The 17,612-nt window shown below is 38.2% G+C and overlaps 1 protein-coding gene across 8 annotated transcripts in view; it reads right to left on the bottom strand.

Moving 5' to 3' along the window:
- Positions 1–17,612, bottom strand: part of THUMPD2 (THUMP domain 2 tRNA and snRNA guanosine methyltransferase) — a gene marked incomplete at its 3' end in the record, with an annotated part of 62,403 nt that overhangs the window by 29,310 nt on the left and 15,481 nt on the right. For 6 of the 8 annotated variants that reach the window (XR_014235117.1, XM_082358233.1, XM_082358235.1 and 3 more), the window contains 3 exons: positions 14,193–14,280; positions 7,239–7,310; positions 6,629–6,743 (listed from right to left, as the gene is read on the bottom strand). Coding sequence is in view for 7 of the 8 variants with exons in the window: in XM_082358233.1 (XP_082214359.1) it covers positions 6,629–6,743; positions 7,239–7,310; positions 14,193–14,280 (275 nt within the window). The remainder of the gene's footprint in view (positions 1–6,628; positions 6,744–7,238; positions 7,311–14,192; positions 14,281–17,612) is intronic. The other 2 variants (XM_082358232.1, XM_082358236.1) reach the window with 2 other exon arrangements.

The raw sequence follows: 17,612 nt of genomic DNA, 5'->3' as shown, positions 1-17,612 counted from the left end.
ATGTCTATTAAGGTCTTCTGCCCACCTTTTTGATTGGGTTGTTTTTTTGTTGTTGAGTTGTATGAGCTGTTTGTATATTTTGGAGATTAAGCCCTTGTCAGATGCATCATTTGCAAATATCTTCTCCCATTCTGTAGGTTGTCTTTTTGTCTTTTTTTTTTTTTTTTTATGGTTTCCTTTGCTGTTCAAAAACTTGTAAGTTTGATTGGGTCCCATTTGTTATTGTTTTTATTTCTATTGCCTTGGGAGACTGACCTAAGAAAACATTGGTACAATTTATGTCAGGGAATGCTTTGCCTATGCTCTCTTCTAGGAATTTTATAGTGTCGTGTCTTATGTTTAAGTCTTTAAGCCATTTTGAGTTTATTTCTGTGCATGCTCTGAGGGTGTGTTTTAACTTTATTGATTTACATGCAGCTGTCAAACTTTCCCAATACCACTTGCTGAAGAGACTTTTTCCCATTTTATATTCTTGAAAGGCTTAAACATTTTTAAACCTACCTAATGATGGGCAAGCAAATAAAGCGTGTACTGTCATGCTGAATTACTTTTTTTGCGTTCAACCATCTTTATCACAGATAGCCTGCAGTTCAGTTACTCTGCGTATATTAAAAAACATTTTTTTTAAGTCTGTTATTTTGATAACTTAAGTTTCTATTTCAATTCAGAACATCACAGCTTGTTTGGAGGTAATTATGAATTATGTAGGTACCATGTCAAATTCCAAGTACATTTCTGCTTCACAGGTTACTTTATTTAATAAGAACATTAATTTTCACCATGATGCTGTGGTCCACCAAATAATGCATAAACAGACACACATGCAGTGCTGAGCTGAATTTACAGTAGCATTCAAAATAATGAAAGATGTTTCATCTCTGAGAGAAAAAACTTCCTAAATTTCCAAGAATTGGAGGAAAAAAAAAAGCTAAACCACTACTGGAATTGACTTAGCTGATCTTCTCTTTGAAGCATCTGATAACATTGATACAAATATGGCAACATTTACCTTTCTGCAGAGGTCTTCTGCTAATGGAGCCAACATATTAATAGCTATAGCTTCGTTTTATTTATGTACATAAGAAAATTTGGAATTGAAAATGAGCAAAATTAATTTAGAAGAGTGGTCATTTGATCTAAATGAAAAGTCATGCTTCACAGAGTGATATTTAAATGCAGTTCTTTCAGCTGCATGTGATAAATGCTTAATTTTGGCTCAGTCTCCTTAAAATAATGACTAAGTTTTGAAGTAAATGCTAGATGCTTCTATGAACAGATTTGTTTCATTTGATTAGTGCTATCACCATGGCCCTCACAGTGGATGATAAATGGTAATAAACATTTTACTCAAGTTATCTGTTCATCAACAGCTTTCTTGAGAAATATAAACTCAGTATTTACTTTTTCATTAAATATGCACTTTTAAAACCTAACTGCTGCTGAAAGAGTCTGTTACCGAATAGTAGCATTACCAAATAATAAAAAGGGATTTATACCATATGATAAACCATAAAGCCATTGTAGCAAAAACACTCAAACTCTCTATGGTGAGCTTCTTACCCCCTATTTCCCACACATATTTCACACACACCTAACCCATCACTTCCTACATTTCCCCCTGACTCCCCAAATGCCAGGGCATCCTATCAGCTTCATGAATCTTGCAGAGTATGGTGTGGGCCACACACACCTGAGTAGAACACCGAGGGCCAGGTGAGCAGGGGCAGGACTGGTATTAGAGGAAAACTCACACTAATAAGAAAGAAAATGCAACCACCACATTATGGGGAGCTTATGGGTGCAGAAAAAAGCATGCTTTATATCTACAAGTGTAGAGACGAAGGCAGAGATGTGACTGAGAACAAAGCACAGTTATTACCAATAATCTTATTATACACTCTTTCACTGAATGTGACAGGCTATACAGAATGTCTAGTTAGAAGGAGTGAAAACATTCCCCTTTATTCACCTGCCTATAATTTTGTCATTTTAGTTAATCATTCGTGTGTTTCTTTTGCTCAAATCTGTATATATATTATACTGAGAATGTAAGTGTTTCTGTAGATTTTAAAAAAGCCTAATCAATGACTAATTATTTCCTACGATAGCCTGCAACATAATATTCATTTGGTTCCAAGTTTTCATGATGATCAAAACTTAGGAATAAACACGTGCAAAATTTCTGCATGTTAAAGGATTATCTCATATTAATTAGTAGAGGGTTATAAGATAAAGTGAATGTTACTAAAAAAGTAGAAAAAAATAAGGCCATTAATGCATACAGAGAATGAAGACAGTGATTCTGCAAAAGCACAAATCACGGTAGGAGTTTTATTGAATACTAATGTTCCTAGATGTATCCATGCTTACAGAAGTCTTTAATTCATGCTGTGTGTCAGACACTGGACTCCATGTAGTTATGTAATAAATTCTCACTATGGCCCTATGAAGTAGGTACTAGCTTCATATTATAGATGAGCAAATACAGAGAGAGGTCCAGTGTTTTGCTGAAGGCCGCATAGTGAAGAAAGAACAGTGGATCCAGGATTTATACTCAATTTGATTCTGAAGTTCATATGTGCTCTCATTATAGTAAGAGGTGTGAGATCCTTGTGTAGAAATACAATTCTAAATTGTATTTATGATTACAGCTTTAAAAGGTAAAACCAAATTAATGAAGAAAATATACAAAGAATAAATGCTGGAGAGGGTGTGGAGAAAAGGGAACCCTCTTGCACTGTTGGTGGGAATGTAAATTGATACAGCCACTATGGAGAACAGTATGTAGGTTCCTTAAATAGCTAAAAATTGAATTACCATACGACCCAGCAATCCCACTACTAGGCATATACCCTGAGAAAACCATAATTCAAAAAGATTCATGTACCAATATGTTCATTGCAGCACTATTTACAATAGCCAGGACATGGAAGCAACCCAAGTGTCCACTGACAGATGAATGGATAAAAAAGATGTGGCACATATATACAATGGAATATTACTCAGCCATAAAAAGAAACGAAATTGAGTTATTTGTAATGAGGTGTATGGACCTAGAGTCTGTCATACAGAGTGAAGTAAGTCAGAAAGAGAAAAACAAATACCATATGCTAACACATATATATGGAATCTAAAAGAAAAAAAAAAAGGTTTTGATGAACCTAGGGGCAGGACAGGAATAAAGACACAGATGTAGAGAATGGACTTGAGGACATGGGGAGGGGGAAGGGTAAGCTGGGACAGAGTGAGAGAGTGGCATGGCCATATACACACTACCAAATGTAAAATAGATAGCTAGTGGGAAGCAGCCACATAGCACAGGGAGATCAGCTCGGTGCTTTGTGACCACCTAGAGGGGTGGGATAGGGAGGGTGGGAGGGAGACACAAGAGGGAGGGGATATGAGGATGTATGTATACATATAGCTGATTCACTTTGTTATACAGCAGAAACTAACACACCATTGTAAAGCAGTTATACTCCAATAAAGTTGTTAAAAAAAAAGAAAATAAACACTTATATCTAGCTAGAATGTCCACCTCTAAAGTAGAGGTATGCAACGAAGGGGTACTTATTAAATAGTTAATATTGGCCCCTACGTACACAAGATATATAATCCCCCCTAGACTGACTTTTCATATTAAAAGGCTGTGATGTTAAAATAATTTAAAACAGATGTTTTATTCTTCCCTCCAGAAAGTTATCTTGAAAACCAGTAATTCACAAAAGAAAAATCTACAAATGACATAAAGTGAAAAAGGTTTTATCTCACTAGTAATCAAAGGTAAATTTTACAAATTTTTACCAGATTTGTAAAGAGTTTAAAAAATCGTAATAGAACGATAATATCCAGCCTCAGCAGAGGTTGAGGGAATGTGCACTATGATGGCCACACCTGGTCTGGTGTGACCTGTTACAACTTCCATCCTCACGTGCTCTGCCTTCCCGTCACCAGGAGTGCCCGTCCCGCCACTTGTGCGCTGCGTCCCTTCCTTTCTTGGGGGCTGGGAGTGTATCAGATGAGCAATTCTCTCTCTCCTACACTGTCGAGTTTCTCCTGTTTATCTGTTCATTCTCTTTAGCGTAAGAACGTGTTGTACTTTTTTTAAAAAGTGAATTCTATCTTCAAAAAAATCCCTGCTTGATCCCTAATCTCACCGCTTTGTGTTACCGCCCCATCTCTCTGCGCCCCTTACCAGTCAAACTGCCCAAAAGAATGACCAGGACTCGCCATCTGCAGGTCACCTTCCCCCATCATCCTCTCCAGGACCCGCTCAGGCGGGCGGGTCTACGTTCCTGCTGCTCCACGGACACGGCCAGGCCGTATTTTGCTTCACCACCGGCAGCATCTGACACAGCTGATGCTTCTTCCTCTGATTCTCTCTTACCTTCTCATCACTGGCTGTTCCTTTACTAGATTCTCACCCTCCAGAACGCTAAGCATCTCATCCTCAGAGAAAGCCTCTCTTTTCTCTATTTGTACTTATTTCCTAGGCGATCTCGTGAATTTAAATGTTATCTGTACTAGTGATGTCCATCTTCTCCCCTAAACTCCAGATCTGTATACTGACCTACTACACTGACATCTTCTCCATGTGGTGTCTAATCATCATATGGAACTGAACAGGCCCCAAACTCCAACTTGCTCCGCCTGCGGTTTTCCCCAACTCAGTAAATGGCAACACCACCCTCTAGCTGCTCAAGTCAGAAAGCTCACTCATCCTTGTTCTTTTCCTCACATTTAATCCACCAGCAAATCCTGTTGGTTCTACCTTCAGAAAATATATATACATATCTCTGACCTCTACTTAACACCTCCACCAATACCACTTTGCCCCAAGCCACCACCATTTCTTACCTGGGTTATTGCAATAGTCTTGTAACTAGTCTCTTTGTTTCAATCCTTGTCCTACTGTTGTCTCTTCTTAACACAGCAGTTAGAGTCATCTTTTAAAAAAGTAGGATTTATTTGGCTATTTGGTATCATAGAGAACTTTTTTCTTAAAAAAAATTTTTTTTAATAACAGTTGAGCACTTATACTTGATTTTAAAGTGAAATCTTATGGGAAATGCCCCAAACATGAGAACTGATCAAAGTGGAGTTGGGAGCGCAGCAACGTTCTGATGGGCAAATCAGTGCTTCCTTCCTCATGCTGTTAAGGCACTTTGGAGACCGTACAGTGTATGAAAAACCACTGCTCTGGAACAACTTATAGAGCTATTCCATTTTTCTTGAAGGTCTCAAAAAAATAGCTTTCTTAAAGGAATTAGGGTATATGAAAACTTGATTTCAGTCTAATCACCCCTCGGCTTCCTCTAGAAAATTGTGTCTTATGCACAGAGTCCTGTTAAAAACCTTGACAGAAAGGTTGAAAAGATAGTCATTGATAGCAAACAACTATGAGATCTCAATCAACAGTACAATTTCTTCTTTGATGCTGCTTTTTTTTTTTTTAATCATTTCTTTCTTTTTTTTTATTGGAGTATAATTGCTTTACAATGGTGTGTTAGTTTCTGCTTTATAACAAAGTGAGTCAGCTATACATATACATATGTTCCCATATCTCTTCCCTCTTGCATCTCCCTCCCTCCCACCCTCCCCATCTCACCCCTGTAGGTGGTCACAAAGCACAGAGCTGATCTCCCTGTGCTATGTGGTTGCTTCCCACTAGCTATCTGTTTTACGTTTGGTGATGCTGCTTTATTATGCATTTATATAAAAGTTATCCTAACATTTTCTTCTTGTTAATAACTCATCTCTACTACTTTTTTACTATAATAAAAATCTGTTTAAACAATATTCTGTTCCTCTAGATTACAGATTCAATACTGGGACTTATCTACCACCTATTCTCTCATTCTCATGTCAAGAGAATACGATTTTCTTAGCTGGGAATTAAATGTGGTCACTTTTAAGGGAGAAAGGTGCACTAAGGGAAAAAAAGAAGGAATGTGAGGCTTCTCTCACACAGTCTAAATACCTTGGGCCTTGGGAAATATTATTTTGGACTCCACAGACTTGATTCCTCGTCATGTTTCTTGCTGCTGATTCCGCATCAGCAAACTGGGAGTAATGGTTTCCCTCTACCTCACAGGGTGACCAATTGTCCTGGTTTGCCACAGACTTCCCCGGTTTTAGCCCTGAAAGTAGTACTGGTTTAGCAAACTGGGATAGTTGGTCACCTCACTCCCTATATTACAGGAATACTGTCCAATGAGGCAAGGAGAAGGTAAGATAATTCAAAACATTTCGTATACTTTATCTGAAAGAATCCACAGAGCTATTATTATTATTATTATTCTGTTTATTTTATGCCTATACTAAGTGATCCCTGGTTATGATGTGAGAAATGGTTCAGATGCAACAAACACATCTTAAGAAGGCATGCTTTTACTTACATGCTTAGGGAAACTACATAAATACTGTTGCTGATCATGAATCATTTGAAAAATTAAAAAGTTACAATTATCACATTGGAAGTAAACTGAGTATTGGCGCCACAGATATATTACAGGGTATAAACAATTCAACCTTTATATATGAAAAGTGAGTCCTGTTTTACATTATGATTCTAAATGTATTTGCAAATGTTCATTTCCCCCAAATGTTTGCATTTTTAATATCTTACCTATCACAGAGACTTTAAGTAACTCAATTTTATCCTTAAGGCCTGCAGCTTTCAGATTGTCACATGCACCTAGCAACTGTGAGTCACTGACATCAGCACCCACGTAATACACATCCTATGAGGGAAGAAATTCATATTATAAGTATAAATAAACCCATATTTTATGTAGTTAAGAAAATCTACTTGCATTTTCAATGATGAAAATGAAATTAATAGATTTGTTAATTCAGGTTAAAACAAATTTAGAATATTTCTTTAAAATGACATTCATGGGCAAAAAACTGAGAAGTTTTTGTTAAAATTTTAAAAACTGTTAATAATATTTTACAATTACAAATGTCTAAGGAATTTAGGGATTTATATAATCTAGGTCATGACTAATTATTGTATTTCTATCATATTTTCCTAAATTTATCACAGTATTTAAAGAAATAACACAGCAATTTAATTAACCCTTCATAGTCTATTTTTATTACAGTTATATAGCAACTTGTATAATTAAAAAATAATCCCTAAATAGACAGTCTACCTGTAAATAATTGGTAAGTGAATACACACACACACTGATTAACGTAAAACATTGCCTGGTTTACCAAACTTTAGAACTTACTGGCCATTCTTTAGCAGCTTCCAAAAGTATTGTTCCAAGTCCACACATTGGATCTAAAACAACTGCACCAGCCTGTAGACAGAAATGTTGATTTGCTATCATTAAATCTATTATAATAGGTATTATAAAAGAAACCTAACACTTGAGGAATCCATATTTCAGAGTAAAGACTCCTTTCTATACTTTATTAGGAATTTCAGGTAGTTAAAGCCCCAGGGCAGGTATGCTTGACACATTTAAAGATTAGGAAGGAGACCAGTGTGGCCAAAGCGCAGTGAGCGAGAGGGGAAAGGTGGTGATGACGTCAGAGAGGTGGCCAGACTACTTCATCAGGATGGGCTGCATTACACCGCGTGCAATCACAGCCACCAAGTCCTACAGGCTGAAAACACCGTGTAGCTCATGCTCCATGCCCACAGAATGACACCTGGGGCTTCCGCTCCTCACTCAGCAAGTCACACAGTGAAGTGGTCGCCACCTGGAGCACGGCCACCGCTGTGGCAGAGGGAAAGAAAGCAAATCAGGCACCGGCTTTTAAAGGTGCCATCTGGAAGTGACATATATCATTTCCACCAACATTTAATTGGGGAAGGCATGTCAGTCACATGACACACACAATTTGAAGGGGCCAGGAAAGTGTCATCCTAGCTGTACCTGAGAGGAGAACAGGAAATTTGGAGAAAAAACTAAGAACTCTCCCATCTGGGCAGTGGGGCTGGGGTGGGGTCGCATCACGTCAGATCTCGTAGGTGTTATAAGGGGTCTGGTTCTATGTGGAAGGGTGGGAAACTACTGGAGGGACACTGAGTGGGAGTAACATGATGTTACATTTCGAAGGGATCATTCTGGCTGCTCTGTCGAGAACGGATCACAGAAGGGTAAGAGTGTTACAGGGAGGCTAGTTAGGGAATCCAGGCAGAGGTAACGGTGGCTTGCATAAAGAGTGACGCTGGTGGAAGTGGGGAGACGTAGTTGGATTCTGGGTATATTTTAAAGGTAGAACCAACAGGATGGATTGCATGTGGCATGTTAAAGAATGACAACGGTCTGAAGTGACTGAAGTTTTTGACCTGAGCATCAGGAAGATGAGCTGCCTGTTACTGAGCTGGGAAGTGTTGGGGTGGAAAAGCTGCAAAGGAGACAAGAGTATAGTTCTGGACATGTTCATTTTGAGATACCTCTTAGACCAAGCATGGATGTCAAGTGGACTTAAGCATCTGGAGTTCAGAGGAGAGGTACAGGCCACAGATATAAATTTGGGAACCGTGGTTGTTAGTTTATAAATGGTATTTAAAGCATCAAAACTGGATGAGCCATCTAGGAAGCAAGAGAAGTTAGAAAAGAACAGTCTATGGGCTGGACGCCGGTGATCTCCTAAGTACAGACATTTGGTAGATGAAGATTCAGCAGTGCACACTGACAGCAGCACATCCTGACGCAGAACCTAGAGTGGTCCTGAAACAAAGTGGAAACACCCATTTCAAGAAGGAGTGACGACAGTGTCCACAGGCTAGTAGATTAAGCAAGATGAGCTCTTTCAGTGGAGTGCTGGCGATGAGAACCTGAGGGAAGCGGGCACAAGAAAGAGTGAGAAGAGAAGAAGTAGACACCAAATATGGACAACTAGTTTTAAGTTTCTCTGTACAGGGAAGCAGAGAAGGGGGTGGTAGCTGATGGAGAATGTGGGTTCAGGAGAGGGTTAATTCTTTTTCAAGTTGCAAGATATCATAGCATGTGTACATGCTGATGGGAATGACCTAGTAGAGAAAGAAGTCCTCAAGTAGGCAAGAGGGAATGGAATCCAGTACACAAGTAATGGAGTGAAACAAGGACAGTTCATTTATTATAATGATGACAAGGCAAAGTATGAGGGTGTAGATTCCATTATGTCGGTAAACTTGGTGGGGAGGACATGTTAAAGTTCTGATTCCAATATTTAAGTCAATTAAGAAGTAAGAATTAAAAGTATGGTCAAGAAATGACTGTAATGATAGAACATAAAATCCAAGCTGTGAAGGAGGGCTGAGGACAGGTGGTGAGTAGGGTCACCTACTAGAGGTCCCACGGGGTTAAAGAACTGCTTTAGGGCACAAGAGGAAGTGAATGGGAAAGAGAAGGAGGTTAACAGCAGGATTCTTGAATCTGAGATTTTGGAAGGTATACCCTTCTGGGTATGATAAAGTCTAGGATGTGACTAAGGCAGATCATTAGAGGCAGGGAAGCCAGGACACTAAGGGATCAGACTACAGAGCGGACACTCAGGTCATAAAGAATTATGACAGGAGTAATGGTCTATACCATTACAGAAAAGATAGGAAGAGATCTGTAGACACCGGGATAATCTGATGGCATGCGCTTCTAAGGCAGTGAGAGATCTGGGGCAGAAGGGGCGACGAGGCCAAGCAGGACACCTACCCCACCTCCAGGCCCAGCGGTCCCTTGGTCTGTCTACAGAGGAGGCAGAACGCTCAGAGGACAGCCAGGTTTCAGTCAGAGCCAGGGGGTACCTGATGGAAAGAAACAAAATGTCCTTCAAGAAAGAGAGAGACTTTCCCCTGGCACGAAATTACGGAGAGTATCACATGGGTCCCCCATGAAGGGGCAGAGAGTAACAAAAAGAATAATGATTTAAATGGCAACTTTAAGATTAACAGTGGTATGAGAACTGATTTTTATTAAGATCTTAAAATGTGCCAAACACTGTGTTCTTTCTCCCCCATGGTCCCTGTTCAATGAGGTAATTTGACCTTAAGTATCTTTCAATGTCTATTTTACTGTATAGGACCTTTTCTAGCCATGACATTTGGGTACACAGGCAGAAGCAGAGAAGTATTTCCATATGCTTAAAAGAATAACTGAGATTTATAGAACTTGGTTTTCCTTACTTGTTGTGATATACAGGAAGAACAGTTTATAGTAAACATGAAAAATATCTAACGGCCCCAGACTTAAGTTTCATTTTTCGTGGCGCTGGCCTACCTGAGGTTGAGCTGCCTGTGCACTGCTCTGGGTACCAAGCTCCAAAGAGGGGCCTGGATCAACGCTGGACGCTGGGATCACTTACACGGTGGGTCATCACTGCATCCCCCCAGAAGAACCCTGCTGCGCTATTTCTCACCTACTTTAACAGACTTTCTTTGTTGGTGGTCACATTAGAGAAACAATTTCTACTTTCGGTCCTAGCAGGACAAACTGACAAAAGGGAAGAATTTCATTGAGTATTATCTGTGGATATTTTCGATCATTTACTTTCTGTATTTCTGAAAATTGTATGTTTAGATCAGATAAAGGTAACATTTCAAATGTGTAGGTGGTTATATAAATTTATTATGTAAATATAAACTGTGGTGACATCACTGGAAGTTTGGGAAAAATTAAACTGTTACCACACCCCTCTCTCCTTACTAAAAGAAATTTAGGCTAAAGATGTAAATCAAATAAAAAAGAAAATCATGGATTCTGGGAACGTGGTAATATGGGAATAGCTCTCTCCTTTTTCCCTCAGCTCTGAGCTATTTACTTCTGAGGCAAATGGTGCTCAGAACCAGAGGCAACTGGCGCTAGGAGACGCCCCGGGCTCTGCTGAGGCCCCAGGAGAAGGACCCAGTGCGAGGTCTCCTCGCCTTGGGCTGGGTGGGTGATTAGAGACCGGCACTGAACCCAGAGGGGAAATCACTGGCATCAGGGAAAAAACCTGGTCTTCAGAGATCTGTGGACCTGCAGGGAGACCAGTGCATAGAAGAGTTTTCACCGAGTGCCTCAGCACGGCTGACAGTCTCCTTACACTACCAAACCCAGGGGTGCCAGAGATCCACTTTCCTTTTACCACTTACAGGATTCCAGCCATTTAAAATACTTTACTAACCACACTTGAGCCCCAGTGAGCCAACAAAGAAAAATAATGACACATCTAAGGGGAGGAGGTCCCTCAAAACCTAGAGAGAACATAGAGCAAACAGCACACACATCTAGTGAAATGAAACTCTTGGAGGGAACAGATAAATATGCGAAAAAAAGTAAGAGCTTCTAGAGATAGCAAATACAGCACACACACACACACAATTTTCCAAAGCTAAAAAAGACCATGATTTTAAAGCTAAACATTTCACTAAATAAAGTAGAGCACATCTTTGTGACTCTTGTTATAGTTTCTAAGAAAATATCCAAGAATAACTCAAAATGCAGAGCCAAAATATAAAGAGATGGAGAGCATGTGAGAAAGGAAGCTTAACATGTTTATCACAGGAATTCCAGAAGCAGAAAAAAGGAAGTAGTTTAAGGTTAAAGGCACTAAAGCAGAATAATTGAGGAAATAATAATTAAGTAAATAATGCACGAAAGAGTGCCTGAGGTGGAGGAAAAAAATGGTATTTTTATAATTATACATTCCAAATAATAATTATTATAACTATGATTATTATTACTGTTGGGGTCCAGGGCAGGCCACCCCAAAATATGCTTCAATGGCATATTGATTATCTTGAATTAAAGTTACTTGAGAAACAGCCAGTAAAAAGAAATGATATTAACAAAGAAGGAAAAGAAAGAAAAAGACACTCTGATCACCTCCTTTCCCCCTGAAAGCAGGAACTAAATTTCCCTTGTGAAGGTATCCTCCCACTACTGGGAGGAGATAGAAAGCATCCTTATCACCAGAGTTAGGGAACTGAAGGCTAAGAAAGCTGTATAAACAAACTTTGTTAGTTCTTCATTAGTCTGCTACCACAAGCACAAGCCCCTTTGTTTCATTAAATCTTCACAAATAATTGTTTCTGTGTCTAAAAATAATACATAAACAGCCTGCTTTGGTCACCTCAGGGGTCCCGTTTCTATTAGACTTCCATGCATACGAATTAAATTTTTTTTTCCTCCTATTAATCTGTCTTGTGTCAATTTAATTATTAGACCAGCCAAAAGAACTCAAGAGGGGTAGGGGGGAAGTTTTCACCTCCCTGATATTACTATAGCAGAAGTCAACACTTACATACTTTCTATATGCTAGGCATTGTTCTAATCACTTGATAAATGCTAATTCACTTAGTCCTCACATGACCCTATGAGATTATTATTTTCATCTTGCAAATGAGAAACTCAGGCACAGAGATGTTAAGTTATCTTACCTAAAGTTTCCCAGCCAGTAAGTGGTAGAGCCAGAATTAGAACTCAGACAGTCAGACTCACCGAGCTCTGGGCTGAACAGAAAAGACTCTTACATAAGTATTTACATCCTGGTGATAGTCCTGAACTTTAGAGGATTAAAGAGAAAACTCTTATAAGCTTGCCAGCAGAAAGGACAAGATAGGCATAATGGAAAAGAAAAATCACACTGGTGTGAACTGCTCACCTAGAACACCAGAAGTGAAAAGACAATGGAATAGCATCTACAGACTTCTGAGAGAAAAGGACTGCAACTCAAGAATCTTATACCTAGCCAAAGTGGGGATACCCAGGTTGAAAGGAAGAAGTTGGAGGATATATAGGAATCCAGACAGTATATTCCCCAATCAATACCACATTTGAGGAAAGTAGCTAAGAAAAGATTAACCAAGCAACAAGTAAACCTGAGCCGAGGCCTCAAAGTGAAGAACAAAAGCGAGGAGCAATGCACCTCACGGTATATCTTTGTGTGTTTATACAGAAACGTGTATGTTACACACGTTACATCTTAATGATTAAGGATAGGCTGTGTAATATAAGTGCAGAATAAGCACTTTTGAAACAGAGGGACACGCTTTAAGGGAAATTCTGATACATAATAAACAATTTAGTTCAATCTAGTAGTTGGGAGTTGGGAGTGGAAGGGGGGAAAATGTTTCAAAGGTCTCATTGTAGGGAGGAGTAAAGGTGGGGCAGGAGAAGAGAAAAAAGTACCCCGGAGGTCTCACCTTATGATAGGGAAGAGGGGAAAGATTAGAGTGTCTTGGTGGTAAAAACAGTGTCTTGGCAAGGAAAAGAGTTGATGTCTTGTTGTAAAGTTAGAATCGAGTCCCATGTGTTTAATTAAGAGAGCTGGGAGAGGGAGCCACTAATGGAGTAGAACATAAAGTAAAATCCAACCTCAGGGAGAACAGTGAAATGATTAACTTGCTTAAACTAGCAAAAATAAAGAGAATAAACTGTAAGAAGTTACAAACAGAGTAAAACAGGAGGAATGCAATCAGGTGTATCTATCATAATACTGAATTCTCTCATTGAAAGAAAGAGCCTATCAGAGTGGGATAAAAACAGAGTTCTGTGTTTATTAAAAAAACACACTGAAAACAAAGTTGAAAATGTGTCAAAGAACTACTACAAAGGAAAATGCAAAGAGAAAGAAAACAGTGAAAATATTAATAAGACATGGTGAAATTTAAATGTAAACTTCCAAATCAAGATAATGAAAACTTTAATAACAAGAAAGAGGCACACTTCACAATGAAGCAATAACAGTCATAAAAGAGTATAAACCAAACTACACAGCAGCTGAATGAGGTAACAACTAATAAAAGTGCAAAATCTTAAAAAAATGTAATAACCTAATAAATTTCAAAATACCTCTTTCAGAACTGAGCAGACAGTAAAACAGTAAATAAAGATATAAAGGCCATCTCCTGACTAGAAAATAAAATTATTTTCTTATGTCCATGGAATATTTACAAAAACTGATCAAGATCTTGGTTAAATTTTAAGAAGTAGAGGTTGTACAGGCCATGTGATTGTGACTAGGAATAATAAAATGTAGCTACTTTTTGACTCAGCTTTTTCATAGCCAAAATACTCTCAGAAGTTCAACAGTATATAAAAACATATCACTGCAGTTCGTAAGAGTAATGGTAAGAAAAGAAAAAGAAAAAAAGAAAAAAAAAAGGTTAGAAGAACTAAAGAGAAAAGATGACTATCAATAAGAGACTGTGTAAGTTAATTATGGAAGGGACCCTGCTATTACATTAATAAGAATGAGAACAGTTTCCTTACCTTAATTTCTGCGAGAGAGGCCATTGCCCACGCTATGGTAGATCTCAGTCCTGCTGTCTTGATGTAAGCTCTGCTGGCTAAAGGAACCCTAAAAGAAAAGAACACCCAATATTACTGTATGTTAAAGAATATGATGTAAACAAAAATAATTAACCCATTCATATCTGTACCTCATTTTAACAAGTTCATACAACATGCACTAAAGTATTTCCTGTTAGAGAATATTTAACCTTATTACAAAATTACCTTCTCTAATTGGCACCTTGTCTAACCAGCCAGTGGGGTATTTCAGAAAGGTAAATTTTTTAGATAAGTGAAATTTAAACCCTTATGTCTTTCACTTATAAAAATTTAATCACATGAGGGAAATCTTCCTAAAGTGTTTATATACTTCCCTGACTTGCCACACGGACTAGACCTTTCCCTGCTGATCTGGAGTCATCAAGAGGAACAGACTGCATTGTGATATAGATGTAGTATAGGAAGCAGGGCTGAATGGATGCTAACCCTTGAAATATGTTTTCTAAAAGGTCCCCTTTGTAAGTTTGCTTTTTGCTCATTTGCATCTTTCTCAAAAGATGGAATGAAGCATGACATTGCATTGCCTAAGATAATCTATTGAACGAAGGGCTGAAGCAGACACCTCCCCAATGAGTTCACTGGTCTCCATTATGTATCACTTTATACTTTATCCTCTACCTAATCACTGCTACTATCAGTATTTCCAGATTTGATACAAATTTTCAGAATATTACTTTTATGTTTCTAATGCAATGAACAAGCATTTCCTTGGAAATATCAATGCACTTTTCTATTTCATGTATACAGTTTGTTGGTAAGACATTACGGTATGATTTCAAGAATCCGTGTCTGGTTGTTTTGGGGGTAGGCTTGTTCCAAAGCCACTAAGGGGCTCTTCTACTAACATTACACAAAGCCACAGTGTTTTCCAAACCCTATTTCCTTTCATCGTTTTATTTCTGCTCTTTCTTTGACTTTAAGTTATCCTGTTTTGTGTGTATTTACTGCAAGCCTCTTAAGATCTTAGAATGAAATGAGGTAATTATAAATACCTTATCAAATAAAACAGTATAATTGCATATTTACTATTATAACAAGGAAGCCCTGAATGGTAAATCCATGAGAGTTGTTTTTTTTTTCTCTTAAAAGGTTTTTCAGGAAATAAAAATTCACATTGTAAATAGTACTATACCCATAGATTTGGAATCTGGGATATAAACTTTGCAGGTAGAAAGACTATAAAACATTTTGATCAATGAATCTTGCTTCTGCAGGCTAAGTGCAGCAATTATCTTGCTACAAAACACATTAGTTAAAACCAAAATGGAGAGATTATTTTCACTCTACACACAAACACACACAGAGAGAGAGAGAGAATTGGTACAGAAAACTGTCTTTGTCTGTATATATTACAAAGTGCTTTTCTAAGCATCAGAGATTTATGTAGAACCTTTTAAATTTTTAGCCATTATGTGCATATTTTTACTAATAGAGGTTTTATTTTATGGAAGCCAATTCTATTAATATGTGAGAAAAGTGAATGTATTCTTATTTTGCTTAAACTTGGGCAAAACTAATCTGCTATTACGTCAACAAAACGGGCTCATTATGTCAGTAAAAATAAAATTATTCGGGGGAAAGAAGTGTTCAGAAATAAACTCCTTGAAAATAAAAATAATTCCCTACTTTCGTAAAATCCGCTGATGTGTTTAATCAGAGTTTAGCTGGCTTGTACCCTAGTACAAAAATAAAGGTGTTTTTTCTTCCAGAAAGTAGGCATAGAGGGAACTTACCTCAACATAATAAAGGCCGTATATGACAAACCCATGGCTAACATTGTTCTCAATGGTGAAAAACTGAAACCATTTCCTCTAAGATCAGGAACAAGACAAGGTTGTCCACTCTCACCACTATTATTCAACATAGTTTTGGAAGTTTTAGCCACAGCAATCAGAGAAGAAAAAGAAATAAAAGGAATCCAAATCGGAAAAGAAGAAGTAAAACTGTCACTGTTTGCAGATGACATGAAACTATACATACAGAATCCTAAAGATGCTACCAGAAAACTACTAGAGCTAGTCAATGAATTTGGTAAAGTAGCAGGATACAAAATTAATGCACAGAAATCTCTTGCATTCCTATACACTAATGATGAAAAATCTGAAAGAGAAATTAAGGAAACACTCCCATTTACCATTGCAACAAAAAGAATAAAATACCTAGGAATAAACCTACCTAAGGAGACAAAAGACCTGTATGCAGAAAACTATAAGACACTAATGAAAGAAATTAAAGATACAAACAGATGGAGAGATATACCATGTTCTTGGACTGTAAGAATCAACACTGTGAAAATGACTATACTACCCAAAGCAATCTACAGATTCAACGCAATCCCTATCAAACTACCAATGGCATTTTTCACAGAACTAGAACAAAAAATTTCACGATTTGTATGCAAACACAAAAGACCCCGAATAGCCAGAGCAATCTTGAGAAAGAAAAACGGAGCTGGAGGAAACAGGCTCCCAGACTTCAGACTATACTACAAAGCTACAGTAATCAAGGCAGTATGGTACTGGCACAAAAACAGAAATACCGATCAACGGAACAGGATAGAAAGCCCAGAAATAAACCCACGCACGTATGGTCACCTTATCTTTGATAAAGGAAACATGAATATACAATGGAGAAGAGAGAGCCTCTTCAATAAGTGGTGCTGGGAAAACTGGACAGCTACATGTAAAAGAATGAAATTAGAACACTCCTTAACACCATACACAAAAATAAACTCAAAATGGATTAAAGACATAAATGTAAGGCCAGACACTATAAAACTCTTAGAGGAAAACACAGGCAGAACACTCTATGACATAAATCACAGCAAGATCCTTTTGACCCATCTCCTAGAGAAATGGAAATAAAAACACAAATAAACAAATGGGACCTAATGAAACTTAAAAGCTTCTGCAAAGCAAAGGAAACCATAAACAAGATGAAAAGACAGGACTTCCATGGTGGTGCAGTGGTTAGGAATCTGCCTGTCAATGCAGGGGACACGGGTTCGAGCCCTGGTCCGGGAAGATCCCACATGCCGTGGAGCTACTAAGCCTGTGCGCCACAACGACTGAGCCCACATGCCACAACTACTGAAGCCCGTGCGCCTAGAGCCCGTGCTCTGCAACAAGAGAAGCCACCACAATAAGAAGCCCACGCACCGCAACGAAGAGTAGCCCCCACTCGCCGCAACTATGGAAAGCCTGTGCGCAGCAACGAAGACCCAACGCAGCCAAAAATAAATAAATAAATAAATAAATAAATTTATTAAAAAAAAAGAGAGAGAAAAGACAATCCTCAGAATGGGAGAAAATATTTGCAAATGAAGCAACTGACAAAGGA

The sequence above is a fragment of the Balaenoptera borealis genome (genome assembly GCF_965194805.1).
Source record: "Balaenoptera borealis genome assembly, chromosome: 15".
In the NCBI taxonomy this organism is placed as follows: Eukaryota; Metazoa; Chordata; class Mammalia; order Artiodactyla; family Balaenopteridae; genus Balaenoptera; species Balaenoptera borealis.
The sequence above is the reverse complement of the archived record's forward strand: the minus strand, read 5'-3'. Positions and strand labels throughout refer to the sequence as shown.